This window comes from Paraphaeosphaeria sporulosa (genome assembly GCF_001642045.1).
Source record: "Paraphaeosphaeria sporulosa strain AP3s5-JAC2a unplaced genomic scaffold CC84scaffold_3, whole genome shotgun sequence".
In the NCBI taxonomy this organism is placed as follows: Eukaryota; Fungi; Ascomycota; class Dothideomycetes; order Pleosporales; family Didymosphaeriaceae; genus Paraphaeosphaeria; species Paraphaeosphaeria sporulosa.
The window spans coordinates 383,352-405,575 of record NW_017253362.1 but is presented as its reverse complement, the minus strand read 5'-3'; the positions used below and the strand labels follow the sequence as shown (position 1 = coordinate 405,575).

Below are 22,224 nucleotides of genomic sequence, written 5' to 3'. Positions count from 1 at the left end.
ACTTAGTTTCCTTTGTTAATGAGCACTTCCAATCGCCGCATTCGTCACCACACACGCTCTGGCGCACGCCTTCAGCATCTTGAGCACTAGCCATGCAAGGCAGTAGGGCCGAGACGGGGGGCGCCCTGCATGATGCATTGTGACGCTCTTACGCATACGCATCTCGGCGACCGCTCGGCTCATAGATGGATCTGATAAAATTTTCATCTGATAACATTTTAGTGCACATCTCCGCCAATAACACCCTGCTGCCCCGCCGGCCAAGGTTTCAATCAACACCATCCCACGCAACACAGCACTATCTTGGAAAAGCGCTGCGGGGCGTCGCGAAGAATTTGATCTTATCTGATCCGGTGCCCTCACCATCTCGACGTTCAGCCGAAAGATCCCTACGTCGTCCTGCAGACTGGCATGCGCGACCTCGGAGCTCGACAGGCTGGGCCGCCGCAGAGCCGTGTCGTACCACCGTACAGCTTAGTACCCTGCGGAGCGAGATGCTAAGAAATGTCTGGGTAGGCCGATTCGATCTTCCGCTGTAGTTACAAGAGTAGTGGAGCGCCTTCTCACCTCAAGCTGCCTCTGCCGTGGGCGTGAGAAAGTATTCAAACCAAGGCTTTATCTTACACCTGGTATCTCTGCACCAATACCCTCATTTCGCAACTGTGAACGGTATGTCAGGTCATGGTGTTCTCTAGCTGCCCTAGTGGCTTCTAGCACGTCATCGACACCGAGTGCACTGTATGCCACTGTATGGCTACTAACTCCTTGCTTCAGACCACCGCACTAGAAGTGGAAGATTGATTGCTGAGACAATTGACAGCTGTCGCGGCTACAGCACAGTGCTGCCAGTACATCTTAGCGGCCCTGTCGAATCACTAGGTGAGCAAACAATGCTCTAGATACCGCTAGACGTCAGACTAACGCTGATAGACTTCTTCGAGATAATCGCGCAAGCTTTCCGAAGCCATGAGCCCTCACGCCGTACCCATGACCGACCCAGAAGAGCGCGCACCAGCGGTCCATGAAGCCTTCACCGGCTTCGCACCTAACGCGCTGGACGAGAGCCACTTCCCCGCTTTCGAGAACCGGTCGCACCTCCGATATACACCAGAAGAGGAACTACACGATTTGGTATGCGTAGGATTCGGGCCAGCCTCACTAGCCATTGCAACAGCTCTACACGATGCTATGGATGGGACGGATCCATCGCTGGACCTGCCCAACCTGCAGCGCCAACCACCAAAGGTTGCGTTCTTGGAGAAGCAATCGGGATTTGCATGGCACGCGGGCATGCTTCTCCCAGGCGCCAGGATGCAGATTACTTTCATGAAAGATATGGCGACGCTGAGGAACCCGCGAAGCGAGTTCACGTTCATAAACTACCTGCACCAGAAGGATCGTTTGATCGAGTTCACGAACCTAAACACTTTCCTTCCACAGCGAGTCGAGTATGAGGATTACATGAGATGGTGCGCCAGCTGGTTTGAAGAGGTAGTCCAATACGACCAGGAAGTGGTCAAGGTCATGCCGGAGAAATCGGCAAGCGGCAACGGTGAAATCAAGACGTTTGTCGTCACGTCCCGCAACTTGCAGACAGGCCAGATTGAGTCGAGGAGAACGAAGCACGTGGTGATTGCTGCAGGAGGCAGGCCGAACCTCCCTCCCCCTTTCCCAAGCAACCATCCTAGAGTCATCCACTCGTCCAAGTTTCACTACATTTCGAGCAAGATCTTGACCGACTACCAAAAACCCTACTCAGTTGCCGTCGTCGGAAACGGACAGAGCGCAGCAGAGATCTTCGACTTCCTTCACACGCACTACCCCAATGCTCGAACAAGGCTACTCATCAAGCAGGGCGCACTACGTCCCAGCGATGACTCCCCATTGTGCGTAGCCCTCCTACCCAAATCCATGTCCCCTCTTCAACTGACATCTACACAGCGTCAACGAGATCTTCAACCCCAGCCGCGTAGACAGCACCTTTCACCGCGAGCCCACCCTCCGCACGACGGCCATCGCCGACGACAAAGCGACAAACTACGGCGTCGTGCGTCTCCCCCTCCTCGAGCACATCTACGAAACGCTCTACCTGCAGCGCATTACCCACGGTAACACGCCCGCGGCAGAGAAGAGCTGGCCCCACGCAATCCTCCCCTACCGCCTCGTAACCGCCATCCACGACTCGCCCGCGATCCCGTCCGGCCTCCGCCTGACCATCCACGACCGGAGTCCGCTGTATCTCTCCGACACGCCGAACGCTGCTGAGCGCACAGAAACCCTAGACGTCGACGCCGTGTTCGTGGCTACGGGGTACAAGCGCGATCTCCACGAGACGCTGCTCGCGGACAGCCGGCATCTGATGCCGGGCGGCGACCTCAAGGACGCGCAGTGGAGCGTGCAGCGCGACTACCGGGTCAACTTTGCGGATAAGGCGATTGGGGCTGATGCGGGCGTGTGGCTGCAGGGGTGCAACGAGCAGACGCATGGTGTAAGTTGTCCTTTTCGTTTGCCTCTCCTTTCCTTTCATGTGAAGTCCGTTGGCATGGTCATCTCCGGAAACGGGCTAATTGGGCGCAGTTGAGCGATACGCTGCTTTCGATTTTGGCGAACCGGGGTGGGGATATGGTGAATGCGATTTTCGGGGGAAAGGGGAAGGGTGGGTTTGAGGATAGGCGCGGGTATGAGGCGCGTGCGTAGAAGGACGAGGGTAGAGGGAGGTGTGGTGTGAGCGTTGTGCAAAAAATCAGGGTCTCAAGAATTCGAATCGTACGTTTAAATGCATTGCAACTGGTGTGTTCCGGAGGTTGGTGGCTGTCTGATTCGTGATGCTAGTGCATGGTAGTCCAAATGGGAGCGTGAGCACAATGTGCATTGCAATGGTGTGAGCTCTGGCACCATGAGTAGACGTGGGACACTATTCATCGATGGGCAGTTCGAGATCTCCAGACTGTCATGTCCAATCTTGGGGTTGGTGCAGTACCCAATGCCCTCAATGTTGGAAGAACAGTCCAACTGAGCCCGAGATCGTTTCGCTCTGTTTGCAGTTTGCACGCAAACACGGCAGACAGCAGCCAAACCAAGGTCGCGCTCGCCTGCTAGTTGCTAGTGCACTCAGGGCATCCTAGGCACGACATCCCTCGCAAGGCCACAGTTCCGTCTGCACGGCCCGCTTTGGGCACCTTCATGTTTGGGGCCTGTGGCTGAGCGTGAGCGATGGCGCACATGCGTTGACGTGATGCATTGTTTGTCGTGTCCAAGACGCAGATTCGCAGCGGTAGAGCGATTATTGCGGGTGCGCAGGCCGTGACAAAGGCCGAGTTGCAATTGCAAGCATCCGGGTTGCGCTCATTGCTCAGCGTGGGCGGGAGATTCAGGTGCTTGGCAGACTGCGCTGGACCACGGCTGCGGCATCACACCTGGAGTCTACTGACGCCCGACGTGCCTGGTTGCAATTATCCACTCCTCCGCGCCCTCGAACCTGCACGCTCTCTCCAGGCCCGCGTGTGCTCCCGCGTGCCCTCTCCAGCCAGTCCGCGAGTCACCACGGCGGCTGATTCAGGCTGCGGCACCTCCAACGCGCACCCCGCCGACCGGCCACAACCCAGCGCGCTGCCAGCTCTCCTCGTCGAGTCCCACGCACGCACGTTTTGCGCGCCCGCTCGCTCGCTGCCGCCCTACCTTTACTCTCTGGCAGGCCCTCTGCCGCCACCGCCCGCTGACGTAGCACCCCTCCTCGCCCAGCCGCGCAATTCGGAATGCTCTGCTCGCAGCTGAGCCGGCTGTCTTAACCTCGCCTACGCCCCGTCTGCCTCCCCCACGCTGTCCTGCACCCGCTATGGACCAGCAGTGGACCGCCTACTCCGAATCCAGCGCGAACCGCCAGGCGCGGTACGACCCTCACACCATGACGACCCCTCAGCACGTCCAGCAGGACCCAAACCTCCCGCAACAGATCAAGCAGGACCAGTTCGCATCCCCCACGGGGCCCTCGCGGTCGAATTCAATGGCGACCCTGCCATCGCCCGGCAGCTCGCTCACCCTCAGCCGGAGCGCAGAGTACAACGACAGAGACGGCGACGTAGCCATGGAGGATGTCGACCCGTACAAGCCCAAGTACGCAGCCGCGCGCCCGAACCACCAGCACCGCCATTCGCAGTCCTTTCTCCAGCAGGAAGAGAGTGCTGCTGCGCGGAGATACTCGCCCATGAACATGTCGCCGACGTCGCCCTACAGCGGGAACCCACAGCAGGGCGGGCAGAACTACACCAGCTTCTCCCCGCAGGCCCAGGCGCAGAATAGCAACAGGCAGAGTCCGACAAGAGGCAACCCCTACATTACCACGCCCAACAGCTATTATTCTCCACCCGGTACGTCTATCTTTGGCACCACGTGCATGTGTTAAGCGCCGAGATACTAATTGACATACTCTCAGCCTCCCGCCCGCACGCGCCGCAACTACCTCCTATACAATCCAACATGAGCCCAGAGAGCTTCTATCCGCAGTCAGCGACCGCACAGTTGAATGCAGTATATAACCGGGAGGCGCGGTCGCCCAGAACCACCAACCCCAACCCTCCTCAGCTACCCCCGATTGGGCGGGGTCCCGTCCCCAAATTCGAGAAGTGCGTGAACACGGCCGATCTGCAGCCGAAGATCAACACCCAGCCTCCGTTCCGCCGTGCGCATCCCGAGGGCGGTTTCATCAGCGTAGGTGCTGTCTATTGCTCTTAGAGAGGATGTGCTGACATGGCGCCTCATTAGCCCCTGCAAGCGTTGACATCTCACTTGCCCGCGACATATCGTGTCTGCAACCCTGGATTCAAATACGAATCGACTCGAAATCCGCGCCGTGTTCTTACGAAGCCGAGCAAAGGGGTCAAAAACGATGGCTACGACAACGAAGACAGTGACTACATTCTGTATGTCAACGACATTTTGGGCTCGGAAGATGCTGGGCACAAGAACCGATACCTGATCTTAGACGTGCTAGGCCAGGGAACATTCGGACAAGTCGTGAAATGTCAGAACCTTAAGACGCAAGAGGTGGTTGCTGTCAAGGTGATCAAGAACAGAACTGCATACTTCAACCAAAGTATGATGGAAGTTTCTGTACTCGATCTGGTCAGTAGTTGCAGGCTTCGAACTCAGTGCCAAAGCTAACCTTGGGGCAGTTGAACAAGCAGATGGACAAGAATGATGACCATCATTTGCTGAGACTAAAGGACACGTTCATCCACAGACAACATCTGTGCTTGGTTTTCGAGCTGCTAAGCGTCAATTTGTACGAATTGATCAAGCAAAATCAATTCCGAGGCTTATCGACGACCTTGGTACGCGTGTTCGCACAACAGCTGCTCAATGGGTTGGCTCTGTTAGGGAAGGCCAAGTTGATACACTGCGATCTGAAGCCGGAGAACATCTTGCTCAAGAAGTGGGTTATCTGCAGATCTCCTAGGGGTTTCTCTGACATGCGAACAGCCTCGAGAGCCCGATCATCAAAATCATCGATTTCGGTTCCGCCTGCGACGAACGGCAGACAGTGTATACGTACATTCAATCTCGATTTTATCGATCACCAGAAGTATTGCTGGGCTTGCCGTACGTTTTCCGGTTTTCAGGGACGACTCTATACTTACACCGTGCAGATATTCTGCCGCGATTGACATGTGGTCCCTGGGCTGCATTGTGGTTGAACTTTTCTTGGGTCTCCCACTCTTCCCTGGTTCGTCCGAGTACAACCAGGTCGCCAGGATAACCGAGATGCTCGGACTGCCACCGACATGGATGCTCGAGATGGGCAAGCAGTCCGGCGAATTTTTCGAGAAGGCCCACGACGAGTACGGACGAAGGACGTACAGACTCAAGTCGATGGAGCAATACTCAAGAGAGCACGGTACCAAGGAACAGCCGAGCAAGAAGTACTTCTCCGCTACGACGCTACCAGAAATCGTGAAGAACTATCCCATGCCACGGAAGAATATGAAGCCCAATGAGATAGAGCGAGGTGAGCGAAGACTTGAATATTCGGCTGAGCCGGCTTACTGACCTGGCGCAGAAATGCAGAATCGTTATGCGTTCATTGATTTTGCTACGGGATTGCTGAACCTCAACCCATTGGAGCGATGGACGCCGAACCAAGCGAAACAGCATCCGTTCATCACACAGCAGAAGTTTACGGGACCTTTTGTGCCGCCAACAGCTATGCGTTCGGGATCTAACAGATCACCTGCTCCTGGTGTCCAAGAGCAGCAACGCTACGAAGGAATGAGCAAGCAGCGTGCCCAGGCTCAACAGGCCGCTGTAGCACAACAGCAGGCGCAACAACAGGCTCAACAAGCTGCACAGAACGCCGCGTACGCCAATATGCAGATGAACCAATACCCGGCGCAGAATACGCACGCACAAGCGCCTAACATGTATAACAACGTCTACGCACCGAACCATCAAGGCGCTCCGCCACCCTACCCCGCCCAGCCTGGATACAGCCAGCCGATGGGCATGATCCAACCGCAGCAGCAACCGCGTCAATACAACCAGCCTCAAAACCTGTACGCACAAGCTACGACTCGCGCGGGTAGGCAGCGCGCGTCCACGATGGACCAGCAAGTACAGTCTGGTATTCCGCCTGCGCTGCAAAGAGTGATTAGCCATCTGGATCCAAACGCGCCCATTCGGTTGCAACCATCGCCCGCATACTATCCTCCTCCGCCTGACGGTGCACCCGATGCAGCAGGCAATGGGCAGAGAAGGAGAGGCTCCCGTGCGGCAGGCCAGAGCCAACGGAATTTCGTTCGTAACTTGGAAGATCGCACCCTTGAAGAAGGCTTCATGAGTCAACATGGATGGCAATGATGCGAAAACCACTAGTTTGTACACTTCATTTGGTCGTTGATGCGCAGTTGCATCGACATAGCTTGACCTATATTCGATTTTCGACACTCCGATACCCAGGCATTCGTACCCTTCTCAGAAGTTCACCTTGATCGAGAGCACGATCATACCGCACGAGAGGCCTACAAATGCCGGTCGCGGTGGATGTCGCCGGTGACTGGCGCCCGGTGTGCGCAGCGTCCAAATTGCATCAAATTTCTTATCATACGCAGCGGGCGTACATGGAGATGAGTCAAACATTCAGTACATTTCGGGACGGCTAGTAGGGTCAGCATACAGGTACGGGTTGCGGGCACAGTGGGACATATCAGGCAGGGCGGGCGGGCTGTTGGTTGGGATGGATAAGTCAAGCCAGGCTGCACTGGAGCTTGGTGCAAATTGTTGGCTCGTATGACTCTGACACGTAGGCAGCATGGTAGGACACGTCTTTTCTCGGGTTTCCCGCGGTTCACGCTTGATAGGGAAGAGGGGTTGGCAGCCTGCTTGGTGGGAGGCGATGCCTTGTACTTTTACTAGCATTCATATGGAGATTTTGATGGCGGTCGTGCGAGTGCTGACGGTCGGCTGCTGGCCTGGAGTACCTTCTTTTTCTTACTGCCTTGAGGCTTGACTTGCATCATGATCATGCTCTTTGCTGATACCCAAGTGAACGGGTCGTCCATGAGCGATGAGGGCAAAGTGATGTTGATTCGACGACATCTGGACTCGACAGATCAAATGTAGTGGTTAACCCGTGCGACAGTCTCCTTGCTATATCTTCGTGACTCTGCATGCTATTTGCGATATCTGGAAAGAATGTGCACCGGTATGAGGCGACTGCAGTGCCCCGCAGGTGGGCAGGCGCACTTGGCCCGTGCGCCTCGCGCCTCCCACTTCGAATTTTGACTCGAAGAAGGTGCTACCGAAAACCTACAAGGCCCGCGCAGCTCGCCCACTACCCGCTCCCCACTTGCGCGACAATTTTCTCGAACGTCCCGACGGCCACACCACTTCGAGAACACCGCCAACATGTCGTCACGCTTCTTCTCGCGCGGAGACAGCGACAGCGAGAGCTCTAGCTCCGAAGAGGAGGAGCTCTACTCCGAGGAGGAAAAGTCCCAGGAGGAAGAGTCTGAGGAGGAGTCCGACGAGGACGAGTCGGAGGAGGACTCGGATTCCGACGACGACGCACAGGGAGCCAACCGTTTCTTGAAGGGCGGCGCGAGCGATTCCGAGAGCGATGAGGACGAGGGCGCCAAGGTGCTCAAGAGCGCAAAGGACAAGCGGTTCGAGGAGCTGGAGGGCACCATACGGCTGATTGAGAACGCCGAGAAGATCAACGATTGGGCCGTCATTCAAGAGCGTGAGTACACCACGGGCACAGCCGCAGTCGCGACCTAGGCTTGCTTGGTGGGGAACGATGCTAACATGTGTGCAGAGTTCGACAAGCTGAACCGCCAGATCCCCGCGCTCATCCGCCAGAACGATGGCCGCGTGCCCAAGGTGTACATCCAGGCCATCGCCGACCTCGAGACCACCATGAACGAGACGCTCGAGAAGCAGAAGGTCTCCCCCAAGAAGATGAACGCCATCAACACCCGTGGTCTGAACGCCGTTCGCCAGAAGATCAGGAAGAACAACAAGGAGTACGCCAAGGACGTCGATGCGTACCGGGCGGACAAGGACGCCTTCATGCGCGAGGAAGTCATCGAGGAGAAGCCCAAGACCAAGAAGAAGTCGGCTTCCACTCCAGCGCTCTCCGCACAGGACATTGCTGATGCGGATGACGATGGCTTCACCGTTGTTGACGGCCGTGGAAAGGCGGTGCAGTACACCCCAGAGAGCATCCTCAAGCACCTGCGTTCTATTGTGGAACAGAGAGGTCGCAAGAACACAGACCGCATGGAGCACATCCGCACATTGGAGAAGCTCTTTGACGTCGCTGTGAACGACTACCAGAGAGTCCGCGTTCTTTTGACGCTCATCTCTACGCGGTTCGACCTGACGTCCGGAACCGGTAGCCAGATGGCACAGGAGCAGTGGAAGCTGTGAGTTTGACCGACAGCTACTGCTTGAATAATGGCTAACAGTATCCAGCGCACAGCAAGAATTCAACAAGCTCCTAGAGACGCTTGAAAGCTCCAAGGAGATTGTCGTCATCGAGGGTGCCGAGGAGTGGGAAGACGACGACAAGCAGCCCACCATCACCGAGGGCGAGATCTTCAAGATTCCCGGCAGTGTAGTGTCGTTCGTAGAGAGGCTGGATGATGAACTCACCAGGTCGCTCCAGCACATCGATCCCCACACCTCCGAATACATTGATCGCTTGACCGACGAGGGCTCTCTGTACGCTTCGCTAGTCCGCGCTCTTGTGTACGTCGAGAACTTGAAGAAGAGGGCGGGATTGAACGTGCCGCAAGAGTCCGTCAACCGCGTCATCATGCGACGGTTGGAGCATGTCTACTTCAAGGTATGGCGCCCCTATATAATAATATTGTTCATACTAACGTGCGCAGCCCTCCCAAGTTGTCACAATCCTCGAGAACAACACCTGGAAAGCCCTCCCCGCCAGCGTTGACTCTGAGGTCACTCCTCGCTCCACCGCCGACGACACCGCTTCTCTCGTCCAGACGCTCTGCACATACCTCTTCGGAAAGTCCGAAGGCATTATCCGTGCCAGGGCTATGCTGTGTCAGGTCTACTTCTTGGCTCTGCATGACCAGTACTACAGGGCTCGCGACCTGATGCTCATGTCCCATCTCCAGGACACCATCAGCAACTTCGATGTCAGCACACAGATCCTCTTCAACCGCGCACTGGTTCAAATAGGTCTATGTGCATTCCGTGCAGGCTTGGTCTACGAGGCACAGACGTCGCTGCAGGAGATCTGCGGCAGCAACAGGCAGAAGGAGCTCCTCGCACAGGGCCTGCAGATGCAGCGCTTCACTCAGATCTCTCCCGAACAGGAGCGTCTTGAGCGCCAGCGACAACTGCCGTTCCACATGCACATCAACCTCGAGTTGCTAGAGTGTGTCTACCTTACCTGCTCCATGCTTCTCGAGATCCCCCTCCTCGCACAGATTGGCTCTTCCCCCGACATCCGGAAGCGTGTCATCAGCAAGACCTACCGCCGACTCTTAGAGTACCACGAGCGCCAGATCTTCACCGGTCCGCCCGAGAATACGCGCGACCACGTCATGCAGGCCTCGAAGGCGCTCTCCGCCGGCGAGTGGCAGAAGGCCGCCCACTACATCAACAGCATCAAGATCTGGGAGCTCATGGCCGACTCCGAGAAGATCAAGGAGATGCTGTCCGCGCAGATCCAGGAGGAGGGTCTGCGGACGTACCTCTTCACGTACGCGCCCTTCTACGACACCCTCGCCGTCTCGACCCTCGCATCCATGTTCGACCTCCCCGAGCGCAAGGTCAGCGCTGTGGTCTCAAGAATGATTTCTCACGAGGAGCTGGCGGCTGCGCTGGACCAGGTCAACAGTGCCATCATCTTCCGCAAGGGCGTCGAGCTCTCCCGGCTGCAGACGCTGGCGCTCAGCTTGTCGGACAAGGCGTCGGGCCTGATCGAATCGAACGAGAAGACGCTCGAGCAGCGGACACAGGGCACAGCGAATGCCTTCGAGAGGCAAGGCGGCCGCGGTGGCCGTGGCGGACGGGGTGGTGGTCGCGGTGGACGAGGCGGCATGGGCGGTCGTGGCGGAGGTGGGAGGAATCAGCAGTTTACGGGCGGTGCGCTTGGACGCGCCATCCAGGCGTAGAGTGCGGGTTAGTGCGTGGTCCAAAGCAAGATGGTTGCATTGCATGGAACGGAACGGCATGGATTGATGAAGGGAGGAAGGGCTTTTACATGGTTGGCGTCTCTTTTTTCCAATGTATGACCGGACTTCACGCCCGGGTATGGTAATGCCGATATGCCACGGTACGGTAGAAGGAACGGATTGCAGCTCAAATTTCAAAAGTTCAAAGTACTTCGTCTGTGTTGGCTGCGGCGTGTGGTGCTCTCTGTCGTCGGCGTTGTGCTGTCTCCTTTCCGCGGCGTCGTGCAGCGACACGCAACGTGCCCAAGCCACGGTCTCAGCCGCCCAACCTAATGCCGACCGTCAATATATCCTTCACCCAGCTTTCCACAGCATCTGCTCCTCGGAAACCCAACCTCGCCGCACAGCACGCTGCCACGCAGCCGCCACGTCCGTCCATCCATCCAGCATCTGTCCTCGCGCCCAGCGACAGGGCGCAGGGCGGAAATCTATGGTGATATCTCACGTGCCGGTGCACAAGGTGGATGGGCACGCCAGCCGCTGGAAAGAGGGGAAATAGGACGGTATTGTTACGCGGAGGAGGGGAGGAACGGCCTCGATTTGGCGGGGAGGACGGCTGGCGCAGGTAGATGGGCAGAGGGCAGAGCGAGGGACGGCGTGTCGAGTGTTTGTGGTGCATCTCGGAACGCATGGTGCGCCCTGGGTTTACGCCCGGCGGTGGATTTGTGCGTGCGCCAGGTTCGAAGCTTGTTGCAGGCGCTGCCTGTTGGGGGGGGGGGGGGTGGAGGGGATCGACCGTGGGATGATCCATCCATCGATGTAGTGAGCATGTGCAGTGAGCGTACGACACCGGGCGCAAACGTCTGCACAGACACGGCAGATGGAGAAAGAAGAATGCATTATGGGGGTAGTCTACCCAAGGTATCCCACGCACAAAAGAAAAGCAGTTACGGCGCGCGCGCGCGACCCATCCCCAATCTCTCGCGCAGCAAAACGACAAACGCCTCGTCCCCCGTCCAGTCCCAGTGGTATCAATATCAATTCGCGCTGCCCGCCATGCGCCTCGGTTTTGGTGTGGTATACAGTACGTTATAGATTAATGGATCCCGGTGTGCGAGTATCTACGAGTGGATGTGCTGCTCTGTGGTACCGCTGCGGTGCCAGGTCGCAAGCAGCACGCCGCAGCGGCCGCACTTGTGCTGGACATCCTTCATGCTGCTCATCATGTAGGGGATGCAGCCCAGGCAGGCGAGACAGCAGAGACCGAGGGCCCATGCGCTGCGATGTGTTAGCCGTGTTCGCTCTTCCAAGCGGTACGAAGAAGGGAAAGGTACTCACTGTGTGGTGTTTCCCGTCTCGAACTGCGTGGTCGTCATGGCGCGCTGTCCGCATGCCGGGCAATCAACAGGCGCAGACGAACGGTTGAGGTTCATGAGCGGCACCGCGTTCTGGTAGACTGTCCCACTCTGTTGTTGCGGGGGCATTCCCGGGTTCTGGGGCGCGTGCATGGCACCCTTCTGCTCGACGCCGGGCGCGAACTGGCCCTGGTGCTCCTGCTGGGGGGGAGGGGTGGAAACATATTGCTGGGGAGGCGGGGACCCGGGGTAAGATTGGCCCGTGGGTTGCTGGTATATCTGGCCTTGCTGGAATTGCGCCTGCGCGTTGGGGTCTTGGTGGTAGGTGGGGGGTTGCTGGTGCGCGACGTCGGGGGACGTGGGGTATTGGTTCATGGGGACTGGGGAGTAGTTAGCTGGGTGAAGCTGTGTATGCGCCGTCTATTCTAGTAGCATGGTGACAGTAAATGCGATTGCATATCCCGCGCGCATTGGATTGAAATGAAGAAATGATACTCACCACCTTGCTTCTCCATTTTGACGGTATAAATGAAATCAGCTATGAGTACGGGGGTGAATGTTGCGTGAGTCTCGGAAGAGGAGGCGAGATAGTCGGGTTTTGACAAAGAACAGAGTTCAGCTGAAAACGGCGAGCAAAAAGTTCGAATTCACGCTTACTCGCGCACGAGATGGGGGAACGCCATCTCTTTAATTCAAGGCGGGTATTGGTAGCACCTGCACATTGCACAGCCTTGGGGGCCGACTGGGCAAGCAGGAGGCAACGCACAGCCTACAATGCGGTCAGGCCACATGAGTCGACCCCCGCGTTCGCAAAGCCATTTTCTCAGCTGAGCCTCAGTTGCCAATCACAGTGTGTAGGACTTGCAGCAAAAGACGCCCATTGACCCACCCAGGCCGCTCAAGCCTCGGGGTCCCAAGGTTTTCGTGGCTTTGGGGTTGCGATAACCGCCTCGAAGTTCGAATAGCGCCGCAGGGAATAGCGAGCCAAGCTTGTAATTTCCTCATTTCGCCTAATGCACGCCTATTGCGGTGCCCGTCTCTTGGGCTACGCTTCGTGTCATGCACCGGCACTCGTATTCTGAAAAGGCAGACGTGGTGCATGAACACGACACCGCGTCAGTCACAAATTTGTCACTAGGAGAGGTACACTTGCCCATGAAACAACAAGGCAAATTCGCAGATCAAGGTTTAGAATTGACGTCGTCGGTAGGGCTGTGCTGAATGCCGCGACGAAGTCGACAACCAGCAGATGAAGCTGCCGCTAGACGGTTTTTGTATCCACAACTGGGCGCCAAAACACACGATTGGCTGGGCTTGCAGTGCATACCCGCTTGCTATTTTTGAAACATGTGGCGGTGGACAAGGCCCTCAGGCCCGGGCTACCCTGGCCCAGAATTCGGGATGACACTGCACCAAAATGTGCTGTGCGAGGACATAAAGCATATAGCCGGCTAGATTCCTCTGGCACCAGCTAAATATGGTGGAGTTCTCTTTGAAGAGCGACCAACATCGATGGAGCAGATTCAACACTATTCAAGCAGCTTGGCGAAGAAGGCGCAGTGAAGTCGATCTTGGTGTACGAGCCATCCGCATTTGCCTCACCGGCAATGCACGGTCTATCGAAGCATCAGTAGCGAGTGTCCATTCCGTCAAGATCGGCCTCTTCTTCTGATTCATCCGAGAGTGAACCATTCACGTTGCTGCCATTCAGCTGTTTTAGTTGCGCAGGTGTCAGCTCCACAACGGTTGGTGCAAAATCGCCAGACTCATCGTCTTCATCTGCGCCGTTCATGTCCATCTCGACTTGTTCGCCATCCTCAAGCTCCAGCATACCCCGTTTCACGTACGAATCGTCCATCTGCCACCCAAATTCTTTCTGTAGGAAATCTTGGAGGTCATCGAATTCATCGATAATGTCAGATTTGCGTTTCCCGTCGAAGTCATCGAGGCCTTTTCGAAACCTTTGAAGTAGTGGGCGGAGGAAGCCTCCACCGTGCTCGTTCATGTCAAACATACTCGCGTCCATGTCTCCACAGTGAGCCAACTGCAACCGCAGCGTTTTCAGAAGCTCGAGGAACAGGTGAAAGCGTTCTTTGACAGCAGTTTGGCACGTCAATAGCAGGCCGAGCAATCGCATCCATTGTTCCAAGCATGAGTTGTTGTTCAAGGTCAACACCATCAGAAAGCAGAATTGTAGCTCTCCCAAGATTTCAAAGTCGCGACTTCGCGGGTCTTTGCTGATACCATGCTTTTCGATCAAATTGCCCAGGGCCCATGATCGATCTTGGGCTGCTTCCGTGCGCTCCCGTCCTGTTGCCCCTTCTCGCCAGGTCTGCTTGAGATCTACCGGAAAGAATCGAAGCTCTTTCTCAGGATGAAGAAAACTGTTGCTGGCTTCCAGGCCTGGTATATTCTCCAAATCCTGGGCCGCGGAAGAAGCGGACGTGAGGGCCCAATGATCTGGATTGAGGCCGCATATTCTGGTGAGCAAAGACTGTGAGATACGCGAGGTAAGCTGGACCCAGTCTGACGACTCTTCGACACTATCATCTTCGGCTGTGTCGCTTGCGTGAACTGTTTGGCGGTAAGGAGTCAGGCCATCCTTCCAAAGCGCACCTAGATTCGCTTTCCACTTGAGGAGCTCTGTTTGCGAGGTCTCTGCTACCAGGTCTTCGTTTTGGGGGTTCCACCTCTTGATGAAGACCTGCGGGGGACCAGATCCCGGAGAAACGTAGAACCAGGCTCCATGTCTCACGGAAAGAGACGAGTCGCTAGCAGCAAAGACGAAATGCAGGCCAGGGGGTAAGTTTTTCACACCTTTGAAGCGGGGTGTGGTGGTGAAGGATAGCAAGTCGATACCGCCCAAAGCATTCGCAGGCAGGTCTAGGAGAAGGACGCAATGCGTCTGCGACGCAGGGTCCATGCGGGAGACGTGGAACAGCGATTCGAAGGCCGTGTGGCGGAAAATCTTGAGAGGAGAGCGCCGTTAAGCCTGTGGATGAGCGGAGAAGCGCGTGTCATGGAGGTGGCCCAATGTGGAAGCGGCGCGGCCGGCTCACGTGAATCGTCGCTGGCTGAAGTTTTGCGGAGTCGCAAACACACTAGGTGGATGGCGACGGGGAGATGAGTATGACGCTGTGGGCTTGGAGTGAAAGTACCCTCTGCCCGCGCCGCCCGGTCCAGACAATTTATGAAGAAAAGGCCCGAAGACGTTGGATCAACCTCTCGGGTGGCCATCTGAAGGCGGGCGACTGGCCGGCGCGCTGTGCGTAATCCTGCAGTGCAACATTTCATTGGGCGCGCGAGGCAGGATTGGCTCCGGCGCGGGTAGAGCTGCCCTCGCCGACATCACATGGTCGATCTCTGCATGTATGCTGTACTGGATGCTCTTGTCGTCCAGCTGCACTGCTGTCTGTGTTGTTGCACCGGACATGAGTCCAAGTGTTTGAGAGACACTCGTTGAGCGACTGTGGAACGCTGTGCAACTTGCCGGGTCGTACGCGCCCGGAGCTACCCCGCCATCGCGGAAGGAGCTCTCGAGCGTGCAGTAGCCATACTTTGTGCATCGCCACTACCACACTCGTCACTCTACGCCATCCTGCCACCAGACCACGAATCTCGTGCCTCCTTCTCCCTCCAACGTCCGCCATGGACCGTCGCCGCACGCCCGGCCTCTCGTCCCTCAACAGCTCGCGGCTCCAAACCCACCACTACACTGCCCACGGCGCCGCTCTCCGCAACCGCAATGCCGAGACGCTCCAGAACCAGCTTTCTGTATTCCAGTCGCTGCTCCACAACTTCGCTCTTACCCACGCCAAAGATATCCGCGCAAACCCAGAGTTTCGAGCCGAATTCGCCCGCATGTGCTCTGCTCTGAACATCGACTTCCTCGCTTCGTCCTACCACAGAGACGGCAAGGATGGGAAGAGCGCGACCGACGGAGGGAGCATTTGGGCACAGCTGCTTGGCGGTAGTGTGAACGACTTCTACTTCAATCTGGGTGTGCTCATTGTAGAAGAGTGTCGTGCCACTCGCTCCGAAAACGGCGGCCTGATATCGGTCCACGATCTGAGAGCAAGGATATCGAAAGGGCGTGCCGGCAGCATAGGTGGCGCCATGCAAGTCAGCGACGACGACATCAAGCGTGCTGTCGACTCGCTGGCACCCCTCGGCTCCTGCTTCACCCTCATGAAAATAGGCCATCGCTCGCTCATTCGCAGCGTGCCCAAAGAGCTCAACACAGACCAGAGCACAGTCCTGGAAGCCATACAAGTACTGGGGTATGTCACTATTAGCATGCTGCAATTGAACCTGGATTGGGAGCGGCCTCGCGCGCATGCTGTGATTGAGGATCTGATGGCCGATAGCCTTGTCTGGGTCGACACACAGGCTGGTGAGAACGAGTATTGGAGCCCGGCCTTCATCACTGGAGGTGCCATGCCGTGATACATGCTTTCACGGTCGCGTGCCGGCCTTTTCGAACCACTTTTCAGCTTTACTCCTGCCATCATGGCTCTGTTTTAGCAGCGCAGATTGAACAGGGCAACACATGAAGCGTGCGACGTGTGTGGACGCAAGATTCCTGAAGGGATCTATTCCAATCCCGGATGATATTCGAACGCGGGGGCCTTGCACCAATCATATATGCTCGAGCTTACCGCCCATCCATCTCACGCTCTCGCCATGTCGTGTGTCGAAGATCGTCGATAATGGAGCCGGTATAACAAGGACATGTTGTTAGAAGATTGTAAGAACGAGGGTCACGCGTGATGCTCTCCTGCACCGGTCCTCGGGAAGTTTGCGCAGGTTGAGAGCACAGAAAAGAAGGTCACTAGAAAGAATGCTCAGTTGGGCTATGGCGAGTGCATCATCAAGACGGCGAATCGCCAAGGGTGGAAGAGGATGGGCAGAATATGCTTAGAGTTTGGGGGGGAGCGAATAGCAGGCTCGCAGGCTCGCAGCCCTCGATATGCAAGAAAGCCTTGTGCATCGACAAGCAAGCGCTGCATCGACCGCAATTTGCAAATGCCATGCTACGAAGGCACGCGGTTTCACGGCACGATCTAGCCCTTCAGCCGCTCGGTAAATTGTGTCATCGCAATCACAGCAGGTGGAAATATGCTAAACCTTCTCCACGAGTCCGGCACGCTGGACCCGAGCACAGGCTGCTGTAGAATGCCGTGGTGCCGTCGCACGCGAGTGTCAAATGTGGGCGCAGAACTTGGTTTGTGTTCTGACGTCACGCGCTGTACCCTAGAATTCCCGTTGTTTGGCTGCCGCTGCGCAACAAGGTATCGATACCCACACATCATCGTGAAACCACTGCGTGCACGCTCGTCGTGATTCTGAAAGTCTGCAGTCCGACATCCACCACGGCGCGCTCAGCGCTCGCTGCCGTTGCCATTGTTGAGCCAAGCTGCAAACAAGCTCTCCCAAGCATTTTTGGCCGTGTGTTCCCACGCCCCCAACGCGGCCAAAGATCGTCGTACAGAGCCACGAACAAGGAATTGATGAGGCGTCATGGGGTCGTGCGCGCTGGCCATGCAAGGATGGCTACTTGTTTGTGGCTGGTGATGTGAATGGACGGATCCTTCCGATGATGTCGGTGCGGGTGTTCATCACGATGCATGGCCGTGGGCGTATATATGGTGCGAGGACGGGTATCGCAGACTGCATTCATCGTCTCAACTCAACCCTCTCCCGTTTCCTTGCACAATCACCTAAGGTGAAGCCGGGCCAGTATCCCGTTTGCTCCCGCTGCGTTGTCAAGTCTACCTATGTCAGTCTCCCTTGCAAACGTACACTGTGTACAACACTGCCGTCGACATTTACTTACAACCACACCAGACCTTCGAGATACCCACACTACACAAAAATGGGTTTCTTCAACAGGCGAGCTGCTGCTGCCGACCCTAACACGGCTGCTGCAGCTGGCACTCACACACATGAGAAGAAGCCGGGTATCTTCTCTAAGCGCCAGCATGGAGCTGCTGCTACGCACCACAATGGCACGCCAGCGTGGAACACGCGTCCCACATTTGGACAGTGGATCAAGGCTACGGTGCTCGATATTGTGACCATGGCTGCAATGGGCGCCATAGGTCTCGGTGTGTACATGGCGCGTCCCGCCCCATCTCGAAGCTTTCCTGGTAAGTAAACATACCGACATCCTGCCTGGTCAAAAGTTCGACAGTACTCAGAACCTTTGTTTCATCCGGGATGATATCTTAAACAATTACTAACTTGACCATAGTCGTCTTCTCCGATGGCGAGATTGTCTACCCTGAATTCGCCTACCCCATGCGCAACGAGATTGTCCCCATCTGGGCCGCCGCCCTCATGGCCGCTCTGATCCCCATTGCCGTCTTCCTCATCTGCCAGATCCGCGTCCGCAGCTTCTGGGATGTCAACAACGCCACTATCGGCCTCCTCTACTCCCTCATCACCGCCGCCGTCTTCCAAGTCTTCATCAAATGGCTCATCGGTGGTCTGCGCCCGCACTTCCTCGCCGTCTGCAAGCCCGTGATCCCCGCAAACATGCGGCCTACAGGCAACGTCGCCAACGGTTACCGCCAGATCATGTTCGACCGCAGCATTTGCACAGGCGACGAGAAGGAGATTAACGACAGCCTGGAGTCGATGCCGTCGGGCCACACCACGGCTGCCTTCGCTGGCTTCGTCTACCTCTACCTCTACCTGAATGCTAAGTTGAAGGTATTCTCCAACTACCACCCCGCCATGTGGAAGCTCATCGCCATCTACGCGCCCATCCTCGGTGCGTGCCTCATCGGCGGCGCCCTCACCATCGACGAGTACCACAACTGGTACGACATCCTCGCAGGCGCCGTCATCGGCACCGTCATGGCCTTCTCCGCTTACCGCATGACGTACGCCTCGGTGTGGGACTTCCGCTGTAAGTCCACTCTATGCCCCTTTTCTCTCACATCTTTGGATTGGTTGCTAATGCATGTGACACAGTCAACCACATCCCCCTCGTCCGTAGCGCGCCCTTCATCTACGGCGCCGGGCCCTCCACCTTCGACGGCTTCCACGATGCGACCTTCACCCGCAAGGCCGGCTGGGGCGAGCACAACGGGTCTGCGTGGGGCGGTGCGCCCGGCGACGCGGCTGACGGTCCCCGCGGCAACATGGCGCAGGCTGCTGGCGCGGCGGAGTCGGTTGCCCACGGTGCTTCCAACGGACGCGGTACCCACGGCGGTGTGGTCGGCACGGGGGGACACACCCACGGCCACGCTGCCACCAACTCGATTGACCGCAGGCCGGTGGCTGGGAGCCGCATGGGCGAGCAGATGGTCTAGGTTCGTGACTACCCTGGCGGTGGATGTGGCCTGAGGTCTTTGGACGAGTGCGAGGGCCGAGAATTGAGATGGGGAGTTCGAGCGAAGTGAGACTCTGCATTAGCATGATTTGGACATGACAGCGATGGCGTTTTCTCTGGGTCGTCTTGAAGGCGAGTAATGATGAGATACCACACATAGTAATCTGACCTTTTGAACAAGCAATTATCTGCATTTACTTTGAATGGAATAAGCTGTTTTAAGTGTTTGTGTGGTGGATGTATGTGGCGTGAGTATGTTGTGGTGTGCTATCATTATACCGTGGATTTGCAAACGGACAGGTGGGTCGAAATGGAATAGTGTGAGTGAACTACCCATTTTGGTGATTGGTGAAGTGGCTTTCGTAGTTTGAGAACATATGCGGAAGGTGCAATTGAGGTATTTTATAGTCTACGAAGAGCCGGGGCGGAATGGGCAGGGAGCGCAAGTGCTACTTACTTGCCTGAGAAGCAAGAGACTAGGCGAGGGAGTTGGGTGTTGACTGATTGCTCTTAAGCATTAGTGAGTGAGTGTTCGAGGACGCTAGTGAGGCGTGTGTATGATGCGAGGGGAGGCGGAGAGAACGGAAGCGTGGTCAGCATTCATCTTCATACCATAGGGTCAATCACACGAAGCCTGAAAATACGCTCAACGCATTACTCTTCCTGTACAGCACAGCCTACAACAAGACACTGCAAACCGCACAATTAGCTGATTCGTGTCATCATGGAAGCCTTCCGGCGGACAAAAACGCCCATCTGCCTCGTGTGTGTTGTACATCGGCAAGGCAGATGGTGCATCACCGATGCAATCTGGGAGAACGAGCATCTGCAGAGGAAGAGGGGAAAATGGTAAGCAGTGCAGGTTCTTGCATGTATGTACACTTCGATGGTTTTCAGTATTGGCGGGAAGTGCAAAGATTTTGCATGAGGTGTGGGGAACCCAGTGTGAAAGTGTTTTCGTAGTATTGGAACGGGAGTGTGACACACGTGCTCGAATGATCCATCCTGGCAAGGTACTGCCCGTGAGATTCATGTCAAAAAACTCATGAGATGAGGTTACGTATGGTTTCCCATCATACGTACTGTCATCTACCGACACAGCACGCCTCCCATCAGACTTTATTTCACCCTCCACTTTTCTGCCTCTTCCCACTACGATCCCCTCTCCCTCGTCTGCTCCAGAATCGTCTTAATCATCTCATTGCCCAGCTTCGTCGCGTCCGGGAACCTAGGCTCGAAGTACTTCTGGATCGCCTCGAACTTCTCCCTGTAGCCGTCGAAGTTGCCCAAGGTAACTCTGCTGCTCCAGTCGCGCGCCGCAAACGTAAACTCCAGGTCGTCGTGGCGGAACGTGTTGTCGTCGATGGCGGTGTCGATGGCTTCTTCGAGGAGCTTGTCGTTGCGGAAGAGATACTCGGTTATGCCGAGCCACATGCGGAACAGCTGCGCGTGGTGTCAGTTCGCCAGCACAATATAGTCTACAGGAGGTAGTGATAGAGGGAAACATACCGGCGTCGAGCAGATCATATGATCATAAGGCACAATGCCCAACTTCCACCAACAATCCACCATCGCCAGCAGACTAAGATGATTATTCTTCAGCCTTTGCTCCGGAATCTCGCCTAGCGAGAACTGGTTCAGCACATCCTCCTTGAGCAAAATCTCCTGCTTGTTCGGCGTAGCAGTGTGGAACACCGCCTCGCGGGCCGCCATGATGCGTTCTCGCAGTTCCTTGCGGTGTCCACCGAGCATCAGCTTGAATAGCTCGGTGACGGACTCGGCGTACTGCTTGATCTGCTTTTGGGCGTCGGGGTTGAGGATGGCGAGGCCGGCATAGACGTGCCACTTCGCCGCGTAGATGCGGAGGGTGATGTTGATCTTGACGTTTTCAATGCCGCCGATGTAGCGCGCGGTCTCCCAAGGGAACTGATTGTTGGCATTCCAGGCGGCGCCCATACTGAGGAAGGCGGCATGGGTGACGGCTTGCGTGTCTGCGGTGATGCGGTCGTGTTGCTCGCGTGTGAGGTAGACGTGGGTTGACTGCAGGCACGAGAGCACTTCTTCTACGAAGCGGAAGGCTTCGTCCGAGGCGCGGTGCTTGATGAGGACGAGCGGCTGCCCTTTGGGGTCGACTTTGGGTCCATGGAGGGAGTGGCAGGACACAATGTGGACGTCAGGAGGGAGATGCTTCTCAAAGGCCGCGATCTCGGGCGCTTTGCAAGAGGTCTGACCTCCGACCACGGCACCGAGCTTAGTCGAAGGACCGAATTGCTTCACGACGGCGTCGATGTTCTTCGCCTCGACACTGTAGATGATGTAGTCGCTGATTCGGGACACGAGATGACCGGTTCGCAAGATTTCAACATTCGGCTGGTACAGCTCAGCACAGCTCTATTGGTATACAATTTACATGACGGATGTCCTACACTACTCCGAAACTCTGCCACCAACGCATCAAACCTTTCCGGCATGTCACAGGCATTTACTCTAAACTGTAGGTTAGCATTTGCTGTGGGAGCACGATCGAGGATATCTGAGGCACTCGGTCAGCAAAGTCCAAAACAAGCTTGCAATAAACTTGAGAGGATTTGAAGGGATCAGAGGTGTATATATTAGGTAGCGAGAATTCACATCATTGGCAGTACGTGTCTGCTACCCGCTACCAAGACGGCGACAGGACAGACACGCCCACACTCGAGCCAAATGCACTCACAGTCATCATAACAAAGGGATTGAATATAAGGGGGATGTGACTTACCAAAAGGATCCAGACACGGCGTCCACACGACCAGAGCAGCAAGACTCACTTCCAGCCGGCCGCACTTAAGCGCCAGGCATACATCTTCCCCATGTCCCCCATGCCGATAATGCCAATGCTCTTCTTCGCCTC

The 22,224-nt window shown here is 56.2% G+C and overlaps 8 protein-coding genes across 8 annotated transcripts; 5 read left to right on the top strand and 3 right to left on the bottom strand.

Moving 5' to 3' along the window:
- Nucleotides 1-650: 650 nt before the first annotated feature.
- On the top strand, nucleotides 651-2,880 carry CC84DRAFT_1161981 (uncharacterized protein). The gene is made up of 5 exons (XM_018177875.1): nucleotides 651-669; nucleotides 775-879; nucleotides 931-1,886; nucleotides 1,942-2,488; nucleotides 2,578-2,880. The coding sequence occupies exons 3-5, from the start codon at nucleotides 967-969 to the stop codon at nucleotides 2,695-2,697; spliced, it is 1,587 nt and encodes a 528-aa protein (XP_018038300.1). The 5' UTR covers nucleotides 651-669; nucleotides 775-879; nucleotides 931-966; the 3' UTR covers nucleotides 2,698-2,880.
- Nucleotides 2,881-3,480: 600 nt separating this feature from the next.
- CC84DRAFT_524049 (kinase-like protein) lies at nucleotides 3,481-6,992 on the top strand. The gene is made up of 7 exons (XM_018186627.1): nucleotides 3,481-4,367; nucleotides 4,433-4,707; nucleotides 4,762-5,121; nucleotides 5,172-5,431; nucleotides 5,479-5,598; nucleotides 5,646-6,004; nucleotides 6,056-6,992. The coding sequence occupies exons 1-7, from the start codon at nucleotides 3,836-3,838 to the stop codon at nucleotides 6,850-6,852; spliced, it is 2,703 nt and encodes a 900-aa protein (XP_018038299.1). The 5' UTR covers nucleotides 3,481-3,835; the 3' UTR covers nucleotides 6,853-6,992.
- A 667-nt stretch (nucleotides 6,993-7,659) lies between these two features.
- CC84DRAFT_1161979 (eukaryotic translation initiation factor 3 subunit C) lies at nucleotides 7,660-10,846 on the top strand. Its single transcript, XM_018177874.1, has 4 exons — nucleotides 7,660-8,233; nucleotides 8,309-8,918; nucleotides 8,968-9,340; nucleotides 9,387-10,846. The coding sequence occupies exons 1-4, from the start codon at nucleotides 7,900-7,902 to the stop codon at nucleotides 10,638-10,640; spliced, it is 2,571 nt and encodes an 856-aa protein (XP_018038298.1). The 5' UTR covers nucleotides 7,660-7,899; the 3' UTR covers nucleotides 10,641-10,846.
- A 760-nt stretch (nucleotides 10,847-11,606) lies between these two features.
- CC84DRAFT_523597 (uncharacterized protein) lies at nucleotides 11,607-12,599 on the bottom strand. The gene is made up of 2 exons (XM_018186626.1): nucleotides 11,979-12,599; nucleotides 11,607-11,918 (listed from the first exon to the last, which is right to left on the bottom strand). The coding sequence occupies exons 1-2, from the start codon at nucleotides 12,368-12,370 to the stop codon at nucleotides 11,762-11,764; spliced, it is 549 nt and encodes a 182-aa protein (XP_018038297.1). The 5' UTR covers nucleotides 12,371-12,599; the 3' UTR covers nucleotides 11,607-11,761.
- Nucleotides 12,600-13,359: 760 nt separating this feature from the next.
- Nucleotides 13,360-15,018, bottom strand: CC84DRAFT_523587 (uncharacterized protein). Its single transcript, XM_018186625.1, has one exon. It carries the CDS (start codon nucleotides 14,916-14,918, stop codon nucleotides 13,623-13,625), a length of 1,296 nt encoding a protein of 431 aa, XP_018038296.1. The 5' UTR covers nucleotides 14,919-15,018; the 3' UTR covers nucleotides 13,360-13,622.
- A 526-nt stretch (nucleotides 15,019-15,544) lies between these two features.
- Nucleotides 15,545-16,675, top strand: CC84DRAFT_523567 (EAP30-domain-containing protein). Its single transcript, XM_018186623.1, has one exon. The coding sequence runs from the start codon at nucleotides 15,644-15,646 to the stop codon at nucleotides 16,439-16,441; it is 798 nt and encodes a 265-aa protein (XP_018038295.1). The 5' UTR covers nucleotides 15,545-15,643; the 3' UTR covers nucleotides 16,442-16,675.
- Nucleotides 16,676-17,670: 995 nt separating this feature from the next.
- On the top strand, nucleotides 17,671-19,364 carry CC84DRAFT_523570 (PAP2-domain-containing protein). Its single transcript, XM_018186624.1, has 4 exons — nucleotides 17,671-17,774; nucleotides 17,843-18,144; nucleotides 18,249-18,908; nucleotides 18,974-19,364. The coding sequence occupies exons 2-4, from the start codon at nucleotides 17,871-17,873 to the stop codon at nucleotides 19,312-19,314; spliced, it is 1,275 nt and encodes a 424-aa protein (XP_018038294.1). The 5' UTR covers nucleotides 17,671-17,774; nucleotides 17,843-17,870; the 3' UTR covers nucleotides 19,315-19,364.
- An 846-nt stretch (nucleotides 19,365-20,210) lies between these two features.
- Nucleotides 20,211-22,200, bottom strand: CC84DRAFT_1114062 (prephenate dehydrogenase). The gene is made up of 3 exons (XM_018175385.1): nucleotides 21,761-22,200; nucleotides 20,844-21,704; nucleotides 20,211-20,777 (listed from the first exon to the last, which is right to left on the bottom strand). The coding sequence occupies exons 1-3, from the start codon at nucleotides 21,803-21,805 to the stop codon at nucleotides 20,487-20,489; spliced, it is 1,197 nt and encodes a 398-aa protein (XP_018038293.1). The 5' UTR covers nucleotides 21,806-22,200; the 3' UTR covers nucleotides 20,211-20,486.
- Nucleotides 22,201-22,224: the final 24 nt, after the last annotated feature.